Here is a 24,700-nt window from a genome sequence, read left to right as displayed (position 1 = left end):
TGCTTCCTTACAGAGCAATTTGGTAATTTTCTTTAGAAAACCCATCATTATTTGTTTTGTTTTTGAGGCAGGGTTTCACCATGAAGCCTTGGCTGGCCTGGAACTCAGAGACATCTGCCTGGCTCTGCCTCCTAAGTGCTAGGAGTAAAGGAGGTGTGTACCACACGCTTGGCTAAAAGCCAATCAATCATACAGTGGATCAATGTAACAAAAAAGCCTTTTGTGGCTTCTTTAACCTTTACCACTTTGGGAAGTCTTTTCTTCTAGATATGTGCTGCTTGTGTGTAGAGGCAAGGGTCTTCCTCAATAGCTCTCTTCTTACTCCTCAAGACAGGCTCTCTCCCTGAAGGGTCTTCCTCAATAGCTCTCTCTTACTCCTCAAGACAGGCTCTCTCCCTGAAGGGTCTTCCTCAATAGCTCTCTCTTACTCCTCAAGACAGGCTCTCTCCCTGAAGGGTCTTCCTCAATAGCTCCATCTTACTCCTCAAGACAGGCTCTCTCCCTGCAGCTGGAAGTTGTTGTTTCCAAGCCGGACTGACCGGCCAGCAGGGCCTATGCCCTCTGCCACTCCCCAGTGCTGGGACTTTGATGTGTACCACCGCATCTGGCTTTTACATGGGTGTTTGGGATTCAAAGTCCCACCCTCCATTTGGGAACTCTTGGCTTCTTTCTGGAGAGCCAGTTTTTGCCAAATGGCCTCTTTGTTCAGGGAGGTTCCTGTAGGACTTCTTGCAGTGCACCTCTAACAGCGCAGGCTTCCCTCTGCCTGGCCACATCTCTCTGTCACGTTTCTAGATTCTATCCTCTCTGCAGCAGGTTCCAGGCCACCGAGACGCCATCCCCATTGCATTAAGGCGTCACTCACTGTCTTATGTAGTTTCTGACTTCTGTTGCCGTTGTCTTCCTCTGTTCTTGTGCTCTCTTTTCTTTACGTTTGAGACATTTAAAGAGTGTGTGCGTGTTCAACAGACCGACCCTGCCTGGAGTTCTCCACGAGTCTTGGATCTGTGGCTTTGATGCCTTTTGTTTCTTAGGCCTGCTCTTTCTCTTTTCTTTCTGACGCACTCTAACTCGTGCATGTCATTCGTTTGATGTCATCTCTCAGCTCTTGGATCGTCCACTCTCATTTTCCACATTTTTCTTATGTGATCTGTCTTTAAAAGCCACATCCCCAGCCCCTTGGCTACACCCAGGCCTACTGACGAGCCGTCAGGGTGGTTCTCTAGCACAGCATTCCTACTGGATATTTCCCTTGTCCATCTCCAGGAGTCACTAGCGGTTTATACACAATGTCACCTATTCCACCAGGTCAGGAGTCAGTAAGCTTTTTCTGTAAAGGACAAGGTGGAGAGTATTGCAAGCTCTGTGAGTCGCAGTGCAGGGTCTGTCTTACGTTCTTCTTTGTAAAACTGTAGATGATGATGTCCATTCAGAGGCTGTACAAGCCACACTTCAGTCTGAGTTAGGCTGGGGGAGTCATGCTTTGTTGATAGTTGTCTAGGCATTTTAATTTAATGGTATTTAGTAAATGTATAATTAACAATAATTGTTATAATTAATTATATTATAATGAAAATATATTATAATAAACATAACATTATTATATACAACATATATCACATATAAAATATAATCTTAATATAATTATTAATGATGATAATTCATTTCAATGATAATTTAAGTGCTTGGCTGGTAGTTTTAATCATCATTGAGTCTATTGATATTACTTGTTTTGTTTGTTTTTTTTTTTTTGTCTCACTGCATTCGGTCAAGTCCTGGACACTATGTGGAGGGCTGTAGAGAATGAGGCGGCCTTGACAATGGTTTAGATTGAGAACGAGCTGATTTATTCAGAAGATAAACTGGATGTAACTGGATATAAGATTTCGGTTGCTATGGCTCCTTTCAGCGTACTGCTAATGGTACTAATGGTTCCGAGCCGTCTCTCAGGCCCTGCTGGCTTCTCTACAGTAGCGCTTGCTCCCTGTCTGCTTTCAGTTATCCGTGTACATGGCGTGTCCGTGCTGTTGATCCTTTCTCAGCAGTGATGGCTGTCGCTTATGACTTAGCGCTTGCTAGGCTGGTGGCAGAAAGCAGTGGATTTGAGTTACCCTGGCCCTGCTATTGTAAGACTATGTGTTTAAGGAGGTTGTATGGCTGGGGTCTGGTATTTCCCCCAGTGTTCATTCCCCCTTTTCGTGACAGCCAAATAACCCTCTGGTGAGTTTTGTGATAGACAGGTAGGTCTAACGGTATTCTTAGAGGCTAATGCGGTTTCTTGACACTTCCTCCCAAATAGGTGTCTTTCCTTCCCTTTCTCCTGGTAGCCAAGCGTCCTAAGAGCACAGGTGTTCTGCACACCATCTCAAGGTATTCTTATCCTCAGGCAAAACTCTGAAGCCACACTTGGCCTCTGCTCATTCACTTGTACGAGAGTGGTCTTGTCCTTTTGTGCTGTGCCACAGGGGACATAGCCCTGACATCTCACCTTGATTTAGAGAGTCGTGGGAGAGCACCTATTCTTTCTGGGGATGCAAGCATCCTGGTTGCCCTGTGACCTCTGCTCCCTGATGTATGAAAACGAAACAAACAAACCCAATCACAACTCCCCTCCTGCCGAACGACGACAACCCATGCTTTGTGCTTTATTTTTTCTTTGCTCAGTAGAAAATTTTCAATGCCCCAGGCAGAAAGCCCATCAGGAAACTTGTTGTTTATTAGTAAATATATTGAGGTATGGTTTATCATATCACAGAAGGACTCCACTCATTTTAATTAAGCAGCTGAAGGGTTCTGAAAAACGAGTAGCTGTTGCCTGGCCTCACCTGTCTTCTCACACATCCTCTCCTGTGTTCCTTCCAAACTCTCCCTCACCTCAGCCCTGTTCCCATCCTGAGCACTCTGTCCAGACAGTAACAGGGCTCGTTATCCACTTCTTCCAAGTCATGCTTCAAATGCATCTCCTCAGAGGCTTCCTTACCACTCTATAAATCTCAACTTCCAACCTCCGTCCCAGTGTGCTCCCCTTCCCCATTCCTCCCTGCGGTGGTGTCAATAGGAATGGTCCCCACAGACGCAAGTGTGCGAATGCTTGCGCACTATTAGGAGGTGTGGCATTGTTAGAGAAAGTGTGTCCCTGTGGAGGTAGGACTTTGAGGTCTTAAATAATCAAGCTACTCCTAGTGAGAAAAAAAAAAAATCCAGTCTCCTTCTGGCTGCCTGTGGATCAAGAAAGATGGAGGACTCTTGGCTCCTCCTGCACCGTGTCTGCCTGGATGCTGCCATGTTCCCACCATGATGATAATGGACTGAACCTCTGAGACTGTGAGCCAGCCCCAGTTAAATGTTTTCCTTTATAAGGGTTGGTGTTGTCACCGTGTCTCTCCACAGCAGTGAAACCCTAAGACACTGTTTCCCCAACCCTATATAAATGGATAGATACTGACACTATTTACTGGGATAGGAAAAACGGAAGAGAAGAAAATCCTGTGCTCACTCTTTGGAAAAAATAAAAGTTTATGGTTCAGTCAACTGAGTATTTGTGGGACTGGACATGCTGGTGGGGAGAGTAGCAAGATGGTCAGGACTGGAAATGCATGTAAACTCGTCCCCCAGAGACTAGCATGGCCGTTCGGCTTTTCTGCCGTGGCTACTTAGGGAGTTACCCAAGTCTGCCTTGTAATGGTGTCCTAACTGCTTGATCCTGCTCCTGAATTCAGTCAGATGACACTGTCTTCTGTTCTGGACAGAAGACTATGTTCAGAGGGTGATACAAAGCTGGGCGTCTGAAAAACATCCACCTCCTTTAGCAGACATCAAAGGTTCTCAACATTAGCCATTCCCACCCGAGCTACTCAGTCATCACTGACTCTTACTGAAAAAAGCCAGTTCTCAACTCCATCGGCTAAAACTAACAGCAGATTCCCCATCTCCTCCAACCCCTTGCAACAGCCCAGGGCGGCTGAGCCTGGGCTCCCATTCAGGGAGGAGAGGCGAAGTACAAACAAGCAAAGAGGAGAGAGTCACTGACACATCCTACGGGTCCTCGTCACTGTGTGCCACAGAGCCTTGAGTGTGATGGATTCCCAGTGGCCCAGGACTAATTTTGACTACAGCATCTATCAGAGTTGTTGGATCGTCAGAAACCGTATTCACTATGAGTCTCTCTAAGGTTTCTGATGAAATGTTGAGGACGTGGGATTTGGAATGAGAGGAGCTGGATTCAAATGGCACAGTGATTCCCCACCAGCCATGTCCCCTCTCTTCAAGGGCTGTCTCCCTCCAGGGGCTGGAGAAGGAGTCAGCGAGATCGGCATCGAACATTATTAACAAGGCCTGTTCAGGTGTATTCAGAGTGCTCTCCATAGATAGTAGTTTGATTTTGTGAGCTGAAAAGCAGTATGCTGCCGAATCTCGTCACTGCATGCTTGTTGCATGTAGGTTAAGAGCCATGCAATGCTCACTCTGACAACAGGCAAGTAAGCACTGCATGTGGGCTAAACGCTCACCCTGCTTATTCCCATGCATGCATCCTGCTGCAAGGCCACTTACTCACCTCCACTGTGCTCTGCATCCTTTCTGAGATGCACTGAGTTGGGAATGGTTAGCGTGTGAATGTGCAGATGGCTTGTGTGCGTCCTTACACAGGATAAAGCCCCTCGGGGTCCTGTCCTCTTCCTTTTTGGCACATAGCCCAGCTTGGCTTGGAACTTCTGATCCTCTACCTCAGGCTCCTAAGTGCCACCAAGACTCGCTCGACACTCTAGAGCCCACCAGCAGCCTGGTTACCAGAGCGTTTCTCATTTCTACACTACTGTGCCACAGACCCATGGGACTCTGGAGGGTGAGCCTGAAGGACAGAGGAAACAGTAAGAGCTCCGGCTTGTGTGTATAGTTACACCACACGGTTCTAGGGAATAAAGAGGAGTATCAAAGAGAAACAGATACATCTTTGCTGGCCGGGTCAGGAGGGAGGCCCGGGCCTTATTATTAGAGCATCTGACCTCGAGTTCTGACTCTATCATTTCTTCATTGTATGTCTGTGAGCAAAATGATCTTTCTAAACCTGTTACATTATCTGTAAATTGAGGATTAAACTGAACATACCTCAGAGGTTTATTTTGTAACGAAGATTAAGACATACAAATGCTGTGCAAGCATGCAATAGAAGCAAAAATGAAGACAAGGAGAAAAGAAGCAAACAGCTTAAACAGAAATTTAAAACGAAATCATCCGAAATTGTGTTAGCTCACAAAGACCTGTATCAGCACATCTGTGACCACAAGGGGTTTTTGGCTGTGGGTAAGCTGTCTGTCAGAAACACAAAGAGACCTTGGCCATCGCAATGGAGGGTACTGGGAATTAAACAGTACGTCCCCCAAGAGACTGTAGGTATACACAATCATCTGTCCGTTGTGTGTGCTGAAGAGACCACCCAAGGAGGAAGGGGGGTGAAAAGAGAGGTGAGGCAGAGGATGTGAAGGTATGTGTGCTGGCTAATTTGATGTCCGCCTGACACAAACTAGAATTGTGAGGGATCTGGACTGAGAAGATGCCAGCTGTGGGGCATTTTCTTAATCACAATTGATGGGGGAGGGCCCAGCCCACTGTGGGTGGTGCCACCCCCTGGCTGATGGTCCTGGGTTCTATAAGAAAGGAGGCTGAGCAAGCCAGGAGGGGAAGCAAGCCAGTCAGTAACATCCCTCCATGGCCTCTGCGTCAGCTCCTGCTTCCTGACCTGCTTGAGTTCCAGTCCTGACTTCCTTTGGTGATGAACAGCAATGTGGAAGTGTGAGCTGAATAAACCCTTTCCTCCCCAACTTGCTTTGGTCATGGAATTTCATCGCAGCAACAGTGACCCTAATTAGGACAGTGAAGGAGAGAACGGGAGGAAAGCAAAAGCTCGGCTCGGGAGAGGGCAGCCTCATGGGCACAGGCATGGAATGCGATGGCAGAGTAGAGACCTGGAGGCTGGCAAGGATTATCACCATCCAACGCTTTTACGATGCAAAGATCTGGATAAACCTGGAAAACAAAGACTGTTCTCTATCTTGGAGCTTGATACGCTTACAAACAAACGGAAGACAGGATTACTTCACCACTAAAATGTCCATTCTGAGGTGATGTTTGTAGGCATGACAATACATCAAAGTGTCCCAAGTGTTAAAGGCCATGAGTGCATTAGACATAAAAGTATAAAAGGGCAGAGAGCACAGCACACAACAGTGCAGCCACAGAGGACTATCTCGGGCACCCTCTGTGTGTGCAGGTATGCCTTGAACTTGCCATCCTCCTGCCTCAGGACCTGCCTAAGCTTCTCGAGATGCTGTGGTAACAGCCAGACCCAGTTGAGAATCTTTGCAGTAGCTTCACAGATAATCGTTGTCCCCTCAATGACAGCTTTAATGCAAGAGAATCAAACCACTGTGTGTGGACGCAGCAGCCATCCCAGCTTAGGAAATATGTGCCGGAGAGACACCAGCATTCTCTAACACTTTAAGCTTCTGGGTCTCTGCAAAGGGCACATTTGGTCATGAGATCTCTAACTTTTAAACATCCCCAACTATTGCTTCTCGCTAGGTATTTATAGTTCTTTCCACAGCAGACTCAGCTTGCCAGTCAAATGTCATCTTATCATAGCTTTGTATCGGAGTGGGGTTGCTTGGTGACACAGCTGACATCCATCCCTCTTCATCAGCTTTCTAGGGAACTGAGCTAGAAACAGTTTAACAGTTTCTAATGCACATCGAGAAAGCGTTTTGCTAGCCCTTTAACTCAAGTGCTTCCAAAAAGGGTACAAACAAGAACCAGAAATGAATTTGTCAAATGAATTCTGCTCGATAAAGCTGCTTTCTGGGCAAGAGCGACTTCCAGCAGTCTAGTCCTTGGCTTAGAGCAGCCTGTGCAGGAGGAGGGGTGCCTGGGGCCTGGGTGAGGATCAGAGCTGGGGCTGCATCTCCCATCCCTGCTTGCACTCTTTCCTTACACCAGAGCACACACAACATAAAACCTTAGATTCTAAACCACAGTCTACAGTTTTCCAAAAATCACCTTATTACAGAAGGCAGAGACAACCTGAGAGGAGTATCCCTTGGGTAATAATTTGTTTCATGGATTCAATAATACCAATAGCCATCAATTTTTAAAGTAGTTTATGAGGAAGAGAGATGGCTCAGTGCTTATAGAGACTCCCAACCAACTGTAACTCCAGTCCCAAGGGATGTCGCCTGCTCTTCTGGCCCCCTTGGGCACTGCATGCTTATGGTACACATAGACACGTGTAGGCAAAACATGTAGACACATTAAAAAAATCAAAGCAGGAGTTTATAAAAATTAAATCTGTAGTTAAGGAGGATTTAGAATTAGAAAAAATACTTCTGTGCTCCCAACTGAGGGCTGAAATCAAACCCAAAATTTCCTGCATGTTAAACACAGGTTGCCTGACAATGGGTTGTCCCTCTGCTTTCTAGAAAAGGCATATTTAACATGTGACTCGGAGGTTCTCAAATATGCAAATACCAATACGTCTATGTGGGACACTAGCTCATAACAGTGAGGATATAAAGTGCCTAAAATGTCAAGTCTTAGTAGAAGAAATATACATGCATATTGGGCTTCTGCATCATGGCAGGCTGCTGGAGTGCACACCCACATGAAGCAGACACGAGTTTAGGAGGAGGAGGGGGAGGAGGAGGAGGAGGGGGAAGAAGATGAAGGGGAGGAGGAGGGGGAGGAGATGAGGGGGAGGAGGAGGAAGGGGAGGAGATGAGGGGGAGGAAGAGGAGGAAGAAGAGGAGGAGGAAGAGGAAGAAGAGGAGGAAGAGGAGGAGGAGGAGGAAGAGGAGGAGACCTCCATGTTGCAACCCTGAGGGGCACAGGAAGGCACTACTTAAACTGCCAGCATAAGGTTGTTTTTTTTCCTCTTCTCCTCTTGCCTCTAGGGTCTCCTAATGTTTGTGAGGCTGGCCTTGAACTCATGATACTTGTGCTTCAGCCTCCTGAATGCTGGGATCAGAGGTTTGTACCACTACATTAGGAAGCAAAATGGTGTTTCTCTCTCCTTCCTTCCTTCCTTCCTTCCTTCCTTCCTTCCTTCCTTCCTTCCTCCCTCCCTCCCTCCCTCCCTCCCTCCCTCCCTTCCTTCCTTCCAGTCTATTTTTCTTTGTCAACAGCCATTTGCAGAGCAGGTCCATGGCTGGTTTGCAGCAGCAGTTTCCACTGGAGCTTTGTTCACAGACTCTCCTGAGGATCCAGAGCATGCAGCAGTTTCTGCCCTGGGCAGTAAGAGTCTGGAATGGAGGGAGTTAAGGCCCCAAGCTGACTTCCGTCTAGTACTCACCAATCTACCTCCCACTATAGGAGTGCGGGGACAGGAGCCTAACTTGGTAAAGTGCCTTTAAAGGATAGACATTAATTATCAGAAGCACGACCAAGCTGACTGGGTATAACTCACAGGCAAAGAAGCCACTCCCTACTCCTACCCCAAGTGGGCTCACCAACTTCTGACTCAGCCCTTGGCCTGCAGACAGGGTTACAGAGCCTGGTGGAAGCCTGCCATTCTCACCTGGGAACAATGATTAGGCGGAGAAGTAAGGTTTAAAGGTCCTGATGAGGGAAGGCTCTCAAGAACAAGGCTTCATAGAGAAACAGCAGGGGAGAAGTGATTTCCCCCAGATTCGACACCTACGAATATGTATCCTGAGTGTAAAAGTGACCAAGGACAACCAAGTGCAGGAAGTCCTGACATCTCACAAGTAAAGGATGACAAGACCAGCAACGCTAGAGAGAAGCAGAAGAAAACATTTTCGGGGCCACAAACGTGGTTCGGTGGGTGAGGGTCTGAGTTTAGAGGGCACAGAAGTCGAGTGTGTAGAGCAAGCCGTGTTCCTGGGGTGGGATGGCAGGCGAGGCAGGAGAAGCACTGTGGGCTGGGTAGCCGGTGATGCAGTGGTGACAAAGGAAAGCTGCTTCAAATCAGGCAGAACCAACACCCAAGATGTTGACTGTGGCACACACGTACCTGCTGTCACATACCACATGCACGCAAACATACACATATAAAAGAGAAAAATATTTTTATACATCAGAAACTAAAATATTTCAAAAGTTGTATCTCAAAATGTCTAGAAATGGGAACTATGAGTGGTCTCAGCATAAAGAAATGATTCATGTTGGAGAATATCTGATCACTACACATATACTCCTCCCCTTATTTTTGTATGTGTATGTCTGTGTTTGCACATTTGGACACATGTGAACACATGTATGTGAGGGCCTTAGGTGGTTGTGGGAAATCAATCTTGAGCGCTGCCTGAGTTCCTTTTCTATGGCTGTGAGAAGACACCTCAGCCAAGCTAAAGTGTTTCACTTGGCCTTACCGTTTCCACTGATTAGAGCCCATGGCCTTCGTGGCAGGGAGGGCACAGGGGCAGTGGCTGACAGCTCACCTTTTGAGACACAACCACAGGTGCAGAGGAAGCGGGGTGGTGGAAAGACTGTTACTGGAAACGGAGGTTAAGTCTTTTGAAACCTTAAACCCTGCCCCTAGTGTCCTCAGTGGCCTTCATCAAGGCCACACCTCCTTGTACTTCCCCAACAGTCCTACCAACTGGGGACCAAGTGTTCAAATATTTGATCCTTCAGAGGCCATTTTCATTCAAATCACCTCATTTTCACTTATTTGCTGAAGCAGGGTAGCTAAATCAAACCCAGAGCTCATCGATATGTCTAATCTCTCTGGTTACCTTACCTTAGGGAATCTCTTCTCTTTGATTCACAAGACTGGAGTTACAGATGGGCTGCTATGCCCACCTGGCATTTATATGGGCTCTAGGGATCCAAGCGCCAGTTGTCACTCTTGCATGGTACATGCTTTAACCAGTGAGCCATACCCTCAGCCCACATATACACACTGAAACACCACCATTCTAAAACACACAGAAACACCACTGCTCTAATGCACACACTGAAACACTGCTCTAACACACACTCTGAACCACCACCACTCTAAAACACACAGAAACACCACCGCTCTAACACACACACTGAAACACCGCTATACTCTAAAGTACAACTTGCAAAGTGATCGTCATACCACTGCTGCCCAGAACACCACTGTGGCATATGTGCCCCTCACAGCGGAGAGCAGCAGGTGGAGCGCACAGGAAGCAGCCGGATCAAAGGAGAACAGAGAGGAGATTCCCACAAGGCCACACCAGTTGCTCAGGAGCAGCGGGAAGCAGGGGCTGTAGGGAGAGCAGCAGAGCGCTTGCTGCTTCACCACTCTGACATTCTGAGAGGAGTTTCAGCTCTGTCAAGAAGTCTGGAGCTGTTAGTGGCCAGACATTTGCAACAGTCACTGAGAAAGGTTCAAATCTGCAGCATAACTGCAGTATGTCAAGGAACAAATAACTCAAGACAAAAACTGACGAAAGAGTCTGGAGTAGGCCTGGCTCTCTATGTAGCTCTGGAACTCACTGTGGACCACACTGGCTCCAAACTTACAGAGCTCGTCAGTCTCTGCCTCCCTGGGGCTGGGCACCATCACAGTCAATCTGGCAGAAGACTTAAGCAGAGCTATAGAAAACAGGACATCCAATGTGAAATCTGAGACTTGCCTACGTTCATTAGCAGTCAAGGAATTACAAGGTAAAATTTAATGCCATGCCAGTATAGGATGGGCCAAACTAGACGCAGAGACACAGACTTGAAATGGCAGCACCCACGGCAAAGCCTGTGGTGTGCTACACATCCCTGGGCAACTCCACAGGGTCAGGAGCTGCCGCTCGGTCGTGCAGTCCTGGGAGGTGTGTGAACTTCAGGACTGGGCGGGGCTTCTGAGGGCTGAGCCTGATCCTGGGTCCTTTCCTGACTTCCTGTTTCCTGTGTCTTCCTCCTCCACAGGCTCTACTGTTAGCTCCTCAGTGAGGCTGAGGACCGAGGTCTGGAATCTCAGAGTGTGAGCTCAAAGACATCTTCTTTTATGTTCTCTCAGGTACCTCAGTCATAGTGACAGAAACGTAAGATACATGCACGTCCTGAGTGAAATTATCTACCCATGACTGTAGGAGAAGTTAACTGTTAAATGTTTTCCTACAGAGGCTCTGTGATTCACACTAGCTACTTGCATATTTATGGACCCCAATGAATTGGAAATTATTAACACAGCAATAAAAAACCTGGCAAAATTGTTTTGGGAGAGGACAGGAGGTAGAAGTTCAGACACATAGAAACATTTAGGCAAGGTAGAGAGAGTGAAATAGTGAAGAAATACCACACCTGTACTATAAAGAAGACAAATATTACATTTTAAACCTCAAATCGACAAATGCTTACGTGTCCCATAGGCCACCTGTGGACACACACGACGAAGCACACACAGGGCAATGCACACACATGATAATGAACACACATGACAATGCATACACATGGCAATGCTCACATATGATAATGTGTACATCTTGACATGGGCCAGAAAGAGATGGCAGTTGGAGATATTTGCGGGGTAGTGGTGGAGCACACCTTTAATCCCAGCACTTGGGAGGCAGAGGCAGGGGTGGGGGGTGGAGTAGGGTCTCTGTGAGTTCAAGGCCATGGCCATCTTGGTCTACAGTGCTAGTTCAGGACAACTAGAGAAACCCTGTCTCGAAAACCAAAAACAAAGAAAAAAATAAGCAAAGCAAAGCAATTCAAAGAGTTGATAGCATCATAGAAAATGTTAATGAGATAAATGTTCAGGGAGGCAGAATATAGTATCCTATTAAAGAAGCCAGGAACTTTGTTATTGTCTGGGTATTTAGCACACACGTGCACACACACACCCGCACACACACATGCAGAATACGACTGTTTGAGCAAAGCACACGATCAGATAGAGCACAAGCACGAGTGCAAAGCAAGCGTAAATACAGCTCATGCCCAAAGAGATTCACCATTGGCAGACGGCTCTTACCAGTCTGCTAAACTGAATGTTCTCATTTTTAGCACTTAAAACGGAACCATGATGTGTGCCGTGCCCATACCTACGTATCCCAGGGCTTCAGAGGAGGCGGCAAGAGGATGCTGAGCCTAGTTTGAGTCTGAGGAGAACGTGGGCTATGCAGTGGCTCTAACGTCCCGAATGAGGAATGAGAGAGCAGACCCCAGGCCTCCCTCTGTGCACACTCACCAGGTCAATGTTCTGCATTATGTCTTGGAATGAGGGGTGAGTCCGGAATTGCTCAAAGAGGTCCCGTTTGTAAAGCAGGGCATACACCAAGTTCGGGTTGTGGTGGAGAGAATTAGTCAGGCAGGAGTTGATGATCTCCAGCATCATCCGAATCACTTCTTCAATGACGCTGAGGTCCTGGGCCTTGTGAAGAAAGGAAATTCCAACAAGCAGTCAGAGTTTTGTTCCCTGCCACAGAAGTAACTGAAATGCAAGTGACAGTGACAATTTCAACAGCACTGGAAAGGTTACACAGGAATGTCCTTCGAGATTTTGTCAAGAATTTTACTAGAGTTAGGTTTATCTGTTACGAAGGGATGGGAGTTAAAATGGTATTAGCTTAGTCTGGGATAACTGGAATTTCATATACTAAATTAGTTATGAGCCAGTATAGAGGAAAATCTGCAACCCACGTGGCACCCCCCTTTCAGTACCTCCTTACTGGTATTCTCTGCCTAAATCATTAGACTGCCACAACACAGCTAGTCCTGAAGTCTGACCCAGTTTAAAAAAGCGCTCACCTCAGGGCACGGACCTAGTATTCTACACTGACATCTCAACGCTGTATTTACAGATACAGTAGCCTGTGTTTTTGTCCCCACCGTCAGTTTGACTGGATACGCCTTTGAAGGAGTTCCCAGAGAGGTTTAACTAAGGTTTACTCCTGAAGGTGGGTGGTGGCATCCCGTGGGCTGGGGCCGGAGACTAAGTAAAAAGGGAAACTGAGGAAGGTGAGTTGAGTCCCAGCATTTGCTTCCCAGCTGAGGCTCCAACGTGACAGGCTACCTTGTGCTCTGCCACCCTGCTTTCCCGCGGGAAGGACTGTGCTCCTCTGACCTGTGAGCCAAACTCTTCCCTCCTTACACTGCTTAGTTTAGTTTTGTTTTTTGGGGGGTGGGGAGGTTGCTCAGGAATCTGCGATGAGAACAGTGATCGAGAGAACAGTCTTTTGGACTCTGACTGAGAAATGACTGTAAGGCAGCAACTCAACGTAGGCAACCAGCAAGGCTTCTGCTGAGCCATCTGCCTGGTTCTTCCCAGCAGAGAGTCTGGGCATGTGCCTGTGCTGCCTTCTCTGAGGCTCGCTCTCCAGTGCTGTACCACCAACCGCTGACCTCCCGGGCCCCACAGCCAGCATCTGATTGCTCATTCTGTTCGGGATGCATCAGGAGACACTGACCTCAGTGTTGGCCACAGCTATGTATTTTAATGCCTCCGTGTTATGAGCGTCTGTAAGTTTGTTTTCAGAGCAAAGCGGGAAATCAGCTTCCAGCTTTGTAAATGACACCAACACTTGTAAGAAAATCCTTTCGGCTGCCCTGCCTCCCTTCTTAAAGGAGGAACGAGTTTCAGGATTTTCTGAGGTCATTTTAGAAAAACCTAACCTGATAGTTAACTACTTCAGGAGCATGCCAAGATGTGAGTCCTGATAGATTAAATTCGCATTTCCAGGATTAAGTATGTGCTGATAGCTTAGTTTACTCCCAGGGTTAAGTAATTTCCCCAAATGACCAGGACTTGCTGACTTAATCTCAAGCTAAAACACCAGTCAAGGAAGTATATGGTAGAAACTTTAATACTTCAGAATCAATAGGCATGCCCCACATTGGCTTTTTGTAAAGGCAGGGTTTCAGGTGGCCCAGGCTGGCCTTGAATTCACTATGTCCTGAGGCTGGCTTTGCCTCTCTGCTTCCTCCTCTCAGATGCTGGGCCTGCAAGCACGTCACTATGTATCAGTGAATCAGTGGTTACTGGGCCTCCATCTGGCAAAAGGACTTTTCAGAGTTATGCTAACTTTCTCATCTTCAAAGGAGTTACTAGGTATTCTACTTACTTTTCTTATACTGTTTCTCTGGTGAGCAGCCCCTCCCCCTTTTTTCTTGAGACAGGGCATCTCCATTACATAGTCTCCTCTGACCTGCTACTTCCAGGGAGCCACCTACGTCTGCCTCCCAAGGGCTAGGATGAAAGGGGTATACCACTATGCCGGGTCACTGATAAATCCTAATGCTATCCTCTAATGTGTTACCACATTACTGCAGGCTAGCTGCAGACACGGAAATTTAATGGCAAGAAAATCCAGTTTCTATCATTACTTAGATTATTAACTAGAAATGCAGTTTGGGGAAACAAAGGAAGATTACTTTACATGATGTCAAATTTTACTGGAATATAAGGCAGTTTTGGTATTTTAATGTGATTTTATTAGGAAACAAAAATGAGAAATTATATATAATTTAGAAGTTCAAGCTTAGAATGAATCACAGACTATAATAACTTCCTATCAATATCTCTTTTACCATTTAACATTGTAAATAATTTATGCTATTAACATTTTAATATAAAGTTGACTCTAAAAACCACAGCTCATGAGATAAGGTCCACTGTTTTCTTGATCACACCCTGAGTGAACTCTAAATGTGTAACTAGCGTGCACCTCAGTCCGTCCTGTTGGACGCAGAGTGCCCAGATCGGGCAGCTGAATGCCAGTTTCAGTTCTTCCCACGAGGGTCCTCTCTAATTCCTGAGGGAGACTGAGGTCCCCTTCAAGTCAGGCACCTACATGGATTGCTTTTAACTATGTCCCTAAAATTGTTCCAAGAATTTTCACATACATCATTTTGTTCAATTTGGTAACTGTTTGGTGCAGATCACCTACTGTGTGATCTGAAAGTGTGCTTGGAAGCTGCTGGGAAGCAGGGCTGCTGGCCTCTTCCGTGCTGCCAGACTCCCTTCCTCCCTCCTTCCCTCATGTTCATCCCAGTGTCAACCATCTATTCTTGAATACACAGCACACAGTCCTGGCAACTAGTTCATTTCCATTTTAAGTGGCAACAGTTCTTTGCTAACCACTTTAATTATCCTTTAAGAAACAGCCAGCGTCCCTACTGTGTTGTTTCCTAGAAACTACTCTGTGGGTCTGCGCATCCCCGCTGTAGGATCAACTGCAGCTTCCAGGCACCAAGCAGATCACGGAATAATCAGGGGAAATTACGTGCCAAGGGAATTCAGATTTGCTAAAAACAAGGGTATCAAACTTTTGCTTAATTCTAATTTCCAAGAAACACTATCTGATAAATACAATCTTCAATTTAATTCAAATCATCAAGTTGCTACTCCGACTGGATTCTGAGGCAGGTAACCCATAATATACGGCAAGAAATCAATATAATCATTTTGTTTCATTTCTTTTTTTTTTTCCTTTTTTTTTTCTTTTTTCTTTTTTCTTTTTTTTAGGAGCTGGGGACCGAACCCAGGGCCTTGCTAGCAAGCGCTCTACCACTGAGCTAAATCCCCAACCCCTTGTTTCATTTCTAAAAGAGCATTATTAGGCAATAATCACTACTTAGAGAATGATAAAAAAAAAAAAAACCTAGCATAACTTAATTGGTATACCTCCTTTAATGAGGTCCAAATCCCAGGACTTTGGATCTAAAAGGTTATTTAATCATGTCATTCTGTGCTGGGAGCTGAATTCCAGGCCTTGAGCGTGCTAGGTATGTGCTGCTAGCCTTGCACTAACCCCTCAGCCTCTTGGTTTCAGTAGCGTCTGTAAAGCCCTTAAAACTGTGCAGCATAGGGTGCAATAGGGGGACTCCAAGAGAAGTATACTGCTTTCCAAAGTGGGAACTTGTAGACTTTGAAGTGTGCAAAAACCACAACCATCACCATCACCATCACCATCACCACCACCACCACCACCACCACCACCACCACCACCACCACCCCCCCCCCATTTTTACTTTAGCTATTACTACTATGATGATTTATATATGCTAGGCCCAGGGAGAGGTCCTATACGAAGGTGTGGTCCTGTTGGAGTAGGTGTGTCACTGTGGGTGTTAAGACCCTCATCCTAGCTGCCTGGAAGTCAGTATTCTGCTAGCAGCCTTCAGATGAGGATGTAGAACTCTTAGCTTCTCCTGCACCATGCCTGCCTGGATGCTGTCATGTTCCTGCCTTGATGATAATGGACTGAACCTCTGAACCTGTCAGCCAGGCCCAGTTAAATGTTGTCATTTATAAGATGTGCCTTGGTCATGGTGTCTGTTCACAGCAATAAAACCTTAACCCTAAGACAACTAATAAACGACCAAAATAAAAAGCCAAAGAACTCAGAAATCTTATTTCTTAGTCTTTTTTTCCAAGACAGGGTTTCTCTGTGTGGTTCTGGCTGTCCTGGAACTCTCTGCAGACCAAGCCTCAAACTCAAGAGAGTGCTGGGATTTAGATGTTTGTTGACTGCTAGCCCTAAGCCACCCAAAATGGCACAACCAACTGAGAGAACTGAAGGAACTGGTTATATTTTAAAAAATAACACTTTTATAAAGCTTATTTTACTGTACGGGGTAAATCAATTTTTTGTACAGTATCCCCTGAAGGACTAGTTAAAATATAATGAAAGCATGGGGTTCAGAGATGGCTTGGTGGTTAAGAGCAGTTGCTGCTCTCGAAGAGGACCTGGGTTCAGTTCTGAGCATCCACATGGACACTCACAATCAACTGTAACTCCAGTTCTAAGGATCAGACATCCGCTTCTGATTTGTGTCACACATGCATTCAGGCAAACTGGTACACACATTTAAAGCAAAATCTTACAATAAAATAATGGAAGGAATACGTTGGTTCATTTAAAACTAAGAAAGATAGGTGTGCTTGTACGTGCTCTTAATCCCGGAACCTGGGAGGCTGAGGCAGGAGGATCTCTGTGAGTTCCAGGCCAGCCTGGTCTCCATATTGCATAGTGAGTTCCAGGCTAGCCATGTTCAGACCCGATCTCTGGAAAACAAGCAACATGATATAAACACTCAGGGTAGAGGTAGGAAGATCTCATCTAGGCCAGTCTGAGCTACAGGGGAAATCCCTTTTTCAAAAGCAACACCTGCGTGATGGCTCCTGGCTAGAGCAACCGCGCATTCAGAACAAAAACCTGTGCCTTTTCAATCCGTAACCTGCTCTTTTCAGGATATGCCGTGCAGTTTGCATGGTAGGAATGGAGCCCAGACCAAGTCAGCAAGCCAAGCCAAGCCAAGCCAAGCCAAGGGGGGGGGTGGGTGTGTGTGTGTGTGTGTGTGTGTGTGTGTGTGTGTGTGTGTGTGTGTGTGTGTGTGTGTGTGTGTGAATAGTCCTAGGCTCAAATGCTCTGGTGTCTGTACTTGTAGGGACGAGTGTCCGACAACTCTGTGTTAAGGAGTAACTCAATATTGATGGCCCAGTTGGCAGTTGTGGGAATATTTTACCATGTTAACAACACTCATGGCCGCCTCTCATTTTGAAAACTTCTTTTTCCTCTTAAGAGGGAATTTATACAGTTTCAAATCATTTATTTTTAGTTTCCTTAGGAGAAGCATATGTATCTTGTTTGTATTAGTTTTGGGGGGATTCCAAGAAAGTTGTCTAAATTTCCTGCATTTTCAGCAGAAAATAAAACCTTCAACAAAATTAATGGGACTCTGCCAAAGGCGGGGAGGGGGAGGAAACACACGGGCCGGCTCGGGCCTTCAAAGGCCGTCTTTTGGTGATAGACTCTTCTTATCTTTATGTTGTTAATTCACTGGCACACACACTGAAAAGCTTTGTGACCATGTTATTTCTAGCCAGAACTGGATCTCTCCCAAAACATCCAGCTTGTGATAGAAAGAACTGGCTTTATATTACACACAGATCACAGCCCAAGAGTAAATCCTGGAACCAAAGGAGACAATAGGTAACTTTAATCGAGGGAGGGAGGCAGGTGGCAGGGAAGCAGAGCTCTGCGGGCCTCCTGTGTGTGGGAATGTAGCCCCGTAGTCTTCCTCTCCCTTCCTTGGACACAGTCTGAATGTCACCCACAGGCCTAGCTAGAACCTGGGATGAGTGATCTGCATCACGCTGTTGTGCTGGCACTGGTGGCACGGAGTAAGATAACTGTGGCCACTAGGGGACATTGGTTAACGTCACAGTTTCCCACAACTGGAAAATGGCCAGATAATTCACAAAAGAAGGAATGCTCTGAGAGAAGACCAGCGGTGCTGCTGACTGGGTCCCTGCAGGGTGAGCTGGAGAGAGGGCTGCTCTGGGATTGCTCTCAGCCTGGGGCAGCTTTCCTCCAACGATGCCTGCAGTGGCTTCTCTGCCCTTCGGGTTCCAGCAACCCTGGGTGCCATTCAGAGCGGAGCCGGCCACCTTCCCCAGGTTCTGCTGGAAGCCACAACAGTGCCTGTGCCAGAGCCTGACAATTTAAATGCTCTCCTTCAGAGTCTGCATTCGTTTTTGAATTGTTCTTTAAAAATACTGTTCCACACTCTATAAAAAGTAGAATCTTGAGTAAACCCCGGTAAAACAACACTCTGGGAGACGTGCCTTGCCCACAAAGAAAACAACAAACACCCTCCCCTCCCCCGCCCGCTCCCACCTGCTCTTTCTGCTTTTCCGTTTGGGGAGGTCCAGAGCCTGTGTCAGTCTCCCCAGCTCAGCAATGTCTGCCGAGTCAACTATGTTAGTCATTCACAAAATAGCTACTCATGCCTAAATCTCCATAAAAAAATAGGAAAATTACTCAACCCAGAAAGCAAATTTTATTAGCTACTGAAAATATGATTAACATAAAAATCCTCAGTGACCTCAAACTAATACCATTAAAACTTTGCTTCTGATTCCGTCACAGTGCTGAATGGTCACTGGTAGCATGGAGGAGGACGGGGACCTGTGACAGTGACTGCCTTAACCACCAGACAACCATTCTTGGAGTCCGCAGTGCTGACAACAGCAGCACCTGAGAGCTGGTTGCCGGTCAGCACGGGGCATTCTGGGGCTGTCTTCTAGCTCCTGGCTCGCTGTGGACTTAGGCAAATCCCTTTCTTGTGCCTCAGTTCCTTCTGATGGGCTGTGGGAGGTGAAGGGATGTGGTGGAAGATGACACACCAGGAAACGGCCTTGACTTCCTGCTTAGGATGTGGGATGGCAAAGAATACTTCTCTCCCTCTACAGTCAGGAAAGCCAGGTAATGTGCACCTCCAGAGTTCTGGACCTATCAGGGATGACTCTGTAAGTCAATGAGATAAAACGAGCTGCTTGGTGAGCCCGGCTCCTTCCTATGCAGAGAGACAGAGGAACACCCCACAGGGGCTGCTATATGAGGTCCAGTGCGAGCAGTGCAAGATGGGGAGGCGACGGCAGGGGCTCGGACTGTGGCTGATGCCACGGAAGACGTTCTATCACAGCAACATGCTGGGTAAAGCTACTCTAGGGCAGACAGGCAGAAGAGAAAGGCAGGCAAGGACTCAGGAAAACTCAATACACGAGAAGAGAGAGAGAAGTTAGCAGTCTCTATGACTCAGTTTCCTGTTCTGAGAAGCATCCAAGCGAAAAACAAAGACACTGCCACGGACCATAAAGGATGGATTTCTAATCCATTTTTCCAACAAAAGATTTCTAGAACATAAGGACTTAGAATGTAAAATGAAGCTGGAATGTCCTCCCCACCGTTTAAATTTTATTTCCAAGAATGAGCACTTGTCTGCTTGAGTGCTGGGCACCACACCTGTGTCCGTGCCTAAGGAGAGCAGGAGAGGGCGCTCGCCGTGGTTACAGACAGCTGAGAAGCGCCACCTTGACGAGGGGAGCTCAAATGGGGAGCCTCTGGCAGGGCAGCCTAGCTGAGCCATCGATTCTACCCGAATGTAAAGAAAACTGAAAAAAAGAGGAACCTATTTTCATAAGCTTCATAGAGAGATAGGAAGGAGTTGGGGGGGGGGGGCTCAAAACTCTTAAAAGGGAAAAAAAAAAAACAACTTTGAATGAAAGAGAAATTTAATTAAAGCAGGGACTCCATACACAGGAGAAGATTGATGACAAGAAAAGTGTCAGCAATCTACACAAAACGTGAAAGACGGATGAGGAAACCCTGGAAATCACTCAGAAAACGCGAATCGCTCAGAGCCAGTGTACCTGGTATTAAAGAGTTGCAACAACCCGAGGTGAATTTAAAGACGCAGCCAGGAAGGTGGCATAACGGAATGAGGCCCCATGACCTGAGTTTGAATCATGGATTCTACAAGGTGGCAGGTGAGAATGGACTTCTAAGAGCTGTCCTCTGACCTGTGAGTATGCTCTGTGGTGTGCTCACACACACACACACACACACACACACACACACACACACACACACACAGACAATAATGAAAAACAAAAATCTAGTCTCTTTAAAAAAAATGTTGTCAGGCAGGTGACTGAGTCTGAGGCCAGCCTGACTGTATAGCAGGTTCCAGGCTACCCAGGGCTCACAGTGAGACCATGTCTCAAAGATTTAAAAACAAACAAGCAAGCAAACAAAAAACCCACAACTTTTTAGTTGTGTGTCTGTGTGTGGCTATGTATGTGTGAGTGCAGGTCTGCTGCAAGGGCACGGTGTGCTTCTGACAGTTGAGCCCTCTTCAGTCCTACAAAGATGCAAAATCATACAATCATTCCTAAACAGGAAAATTAGATAGTAAACAACATAAGCCCGAGGGAGGCCCAAGGAAGCAGGCCATAATGGGATAATGGCGAAACCCGTGTCCCGATCCCGGCATGAAAGCCACACATCCGTTTCTGTCAAGTGCAAATTGCTGATGCTAGAGGGCAAAGCACTGACGTGCAGCAGGGGAGACCAGGCAGACACACAGACACACAGACAGACACAGACACACACACGGACACCTGGGAGACCAGACACACACACACACACACACACACACACACACACACACACACACACACACACACGGGACACCTGTGTGCTTCCCCTTTCTGGACGGCCCTGGGAGACCAGACACACACACACACACACACACACACACACACACACACACACACACACACGGGACACCTGTGTGCTTCCCCTTTCTGGACGGCCCTCAGACCTACTGGATAGGGCATCACCCCTATGATGTATCTGAATCCTAATCACCTCATTAAGCCCAGCATTCAAACAGCCAAGGTGGTGAAGGCTTCCGCTTCTGCAGTTTGGGGAAACCAATCTACTCAGTCTCCACCACAGAACAGGACTGAGGGGAACTGTCCAATCCAGTGTGGGAAGCAAGCTGGACTCCTGTGAAAGACAAATCTGTCTGCATCTATGCAAGCCTTTAGTGTCAATACCCACTTCCTCTACTTATGAGGAGCGGAGAGCAGATTAAAAGGAGGCCAACAGGAGATAACCGTCCCCCAACCCCAAGCCAACCCAAAAAGCTATGCTTAGAATGGGAAAGAAAGATTCTGTACAAGTGGTTAGGCTCCTGCAATGTGTTAATGGCTGGAAAGAAAAGGGAAGTGGATTGCTCTAATTTAAAGTCTTAGGAGATATAACAACCAAATGTGTGAATCTTAATTCTAATTTAACACACTGCCAAGAGCCATTTCTGAGAATTCAGGAGAAATATGATTATGCTCCATGAGATTATGCCTTGGGAATATGACTGCTTTTGTTAGATGTGATAATGGTGTGATATTATAAAAGAAAATGATGTTGTTTTTGGAGATGTACATCAAAGTATGAAAAGATAAAATTCCAGGATTTACTGTAAAATACTTTAGCCAAAAAAAAAAGTAAATGTTTATATAGAGAATATACAAGGCTACAGAAGCATTTAAAATGGTTTACTTGTGTTTATGTGTATGGGTGTTTTATGTTTTACCTGAATGTATGTATGTATAGCACGTGCGTGCTTTGTGTCCTTGGAGGCCAGAAGAAGGAGCTGGATCCTCTGGAACTGGAGTTACAGACGGTTGTGAACCATCATGTGGGTTTTCCGAATTGAAGCCAGGTCCTCTCAAAGAGCGGCCAGTGCTCTTAATCACTGAGCCCTCTCTCTAGATCAAAGGACAGCTTTCTGTTGTTATTTATTGACTTAATGTGCACACGGGGGCGGGGCATGAAGGTGCCATGGTGTGAGCATGTAGCTCAGACGACAATGTCTGAGAGTGAGCTCTCTCCTTCTGCCATTCGGTTCCTGAACTCAGGCACCAGACTTGGCCACCAGCACCGTAGCCTGCTGAGCCACTTCACTGACCCTCATTTCATTCCTTCTTAAATCAGAAACATAAGTATGATTTCTAAATCTGATCAAGTTCATTCAGAGTTGTAAAAGACCAGTGTCATCAAAACACTTAATACGGCATATGCAGATTGGACTCAACGGTGAAATAAAAAGCTGCAGCGGTGATCACAGTGAGTCAGCAGAGGAGGGAGTTAGGATTGTTAGATTTAGAGAGGAAATCACAGAGGCCAGTAATTACAGAAGTAATGCTGCTGTTATGAGGTATGTGAAGTGGGAGAAAGAAAGGGCTGACATGGTGGGGGAAAAGCCAGAGCTGGGGTTCAGAGAAATGACCCAGTGGCTAAGGGCAGTGGTCCTCTTCCAGAGGAGCCAAGCTTTGATCCCGCCACTCATTTTGGGAGGTTACAACTGTCTCGAACTCCAGTTGCAGGGATCTAGCATCTCTTGACCTCTAGCACATGCAGACATGAAGAAACACACACACACACACACACACACACACACACACACACACACACCCACCCAATACACACACACACACACACAAACACTCACACACACACACAAACACTCACACACACACATATATACATACACGCATAATTAGCATAATACAATCTTAAGAATGCAGAATGAACATAAATACTAAGAAAACATTTAAGAGCAAAATATTACGCTATATTGAGCTTTTCGAGAAGTAAAAATGTACATTAAAATTGAATTCTTGAGAACTTTAACAACGTAAATGTTATTGTTACACTAACCAGTTAATTTGTTTAGAAATATGTTAAAAATACTCTAAGTGTAGTGCTGTCACCATAACTGATGCAGGTGACCCTAACTGAAGACAGCCTGACTTAAACCCCGCTGCACTACACCCATTCAGCACTTTGATGATCAAACGCCATTGTTACAGTTGCCTAATGAACGGGACAATGCCCACATTTTGTCCAGATAACTGCTAATGCTCACAATTCAGCCAAGGTCAATGGCAATGGGGGTGACTCAGTCTGTACCTACAATTAGAACAAGGGCTCACTGATGTTGCCATGGGAACTGTCTATTGCCTAGCAATTACCATTCAAAAACTTTAGGAGGTGGCCCTGTACTAAATTTGCAATTTATTTCTTATGGCGGAGATTGATTTAAAAGCAGTCTGAAAATCTTTATATTAACAAAGGACATTTGCCACAGCAAGTGTCAAGATTTCCCCAGGATAGATGTGAGTGGGTTTATATTTTCTGAACCTCAAAGGCACCCAAAGAGCGCACATGATCCATGTTGTTTGTGATTATATGCTTAAAAATTCAAAATTTTCATTCTTTATGCTCACATGCTATGAAATCAATTGGGGGGGGGGGTAGTGGAACTGAAGATCTGCTTCCTTAATAAGGCCAGACTTCAGAGGGCTCACCTCAGAGTGACACCCAGTGTCATCACATCCTGAGTTAGGAGTAACCATTGTCTGCTAACTGGTGTCAACTGTGTGTGTGTGTGTGTGTGTGTGTGTGTGTGTGTGTGTGTGTGTGCGTGCGCACATGTGTATGTATGTGAGTGAGGGAGGGAGAGAGAGAGATATCTGCTTTTATTTTCCAGAAAGGTTTTAGAAATTGTCAATGAATGAAAGATTAAAATTAAAATAGAAGACCCCCCTTCTCAAAATGGTATGGTAATAACTGACTTGTGAAGAGGAATGTGGTCTTCCTTGCTGTAAGCAACTCTTCTGTGTGTAAGTCTATGCATATGTAGGAGGGCCTGAGAGCAATGCTGGGTGTCCTCCACTGCTGTCCATTTTCCCTTGTTGACACAGGCTCTCTTGAAGAACAGGCGCTAGCATACTCGGCTGCTGAGTGAGCCCAGTGGCCAGTGAACTCCTACTGTCTGCCTCTCCAGTAATCCTGCAGGCAAGGGTTACCATGCCTAGCCTGCTGTGTGTGCTGGGGATCCAAGCTCAGGTCTTTACATGTGTATGACTCGACCAATAGTCCACTGCCCCAGTCCCTCTAAGGAAACTCTTAGCTTATTTGGATTGCTTTGAGGATAAGGAAGAGTTTTTTTGTTTTTGTTTTTGTTTTTATGAGGAAGAAAATAACCACACAGAAGACACTGTAGTAATGAGTGTGCTGTAAGCAAAACCTTCCAAGATTTTGTGTCCATGGCCTTCGGGTTTACTTGGCGCCATTTCTCACCAAAGCACAGCGGCCGCACTAGGAAGTAATAAAATGATGTTTCTTTTTTTTTTTTTTGGTTCTTTTTTTCGGAGCTGGGGACCGAACCCAGGGCCTTGCGCTTCCAAGGTAAGCGCTCTACCACTGAGCTAAATGGTACCCCAGCCCCTAAAATGATGTTTCTTAAAGCATGTCAAGCTCTCAAACATTGTTTATTTCTGTCACTTATTACTAGAATGCTCTGAACTGACGTCACATCATGGCTTCTACTGGGAGCAACGTGACAATCAAACCTCTTCTTCCTGGAC

General features: G+C 46.1%; 1 protein-coding gene across 13 annotated transcripts in view; it reads right to left on the bottom strand.

The window, feature by feature from the left end:
- Positions 1 to 24,700, bottom strand: part of Dym (dymeclin) — a 297,388-nt gene that overhangs the window by 50,403 nt on the left and 222,285 nt on the right. For all 13 annotated transcript variants that reach the window (XM_087592291.1, XM_087592295.1, XM_087592293.1 and 10 more), the window contains 1 exon segment: positions 12,167 to 12,349. In XM_087592291.1, the coding sequence (XP_087448417.1) occupies positions 12,167 to 12,349 (183 nt within the window).

Source organism: Rattus norvegicus, chromosome 18, assembly GCF_021556685.1.
Source record: "Rattus norvegicus strain SHRSP/BbbUtx chromosome 18, alternate assembly SHRSP_T2T, whole genome shotgun sequence".
NCBI lineage: Eukaryota > Metazoa > Chordata > Mammalia > Rodentia > Muridae > Rattus > Rattus norvegicus.
The sequence above is the reverse complement of the archived record's forward strand: the minus strand, read 5'-3'. Positions and strand labels throughout refer to the sequence as shown.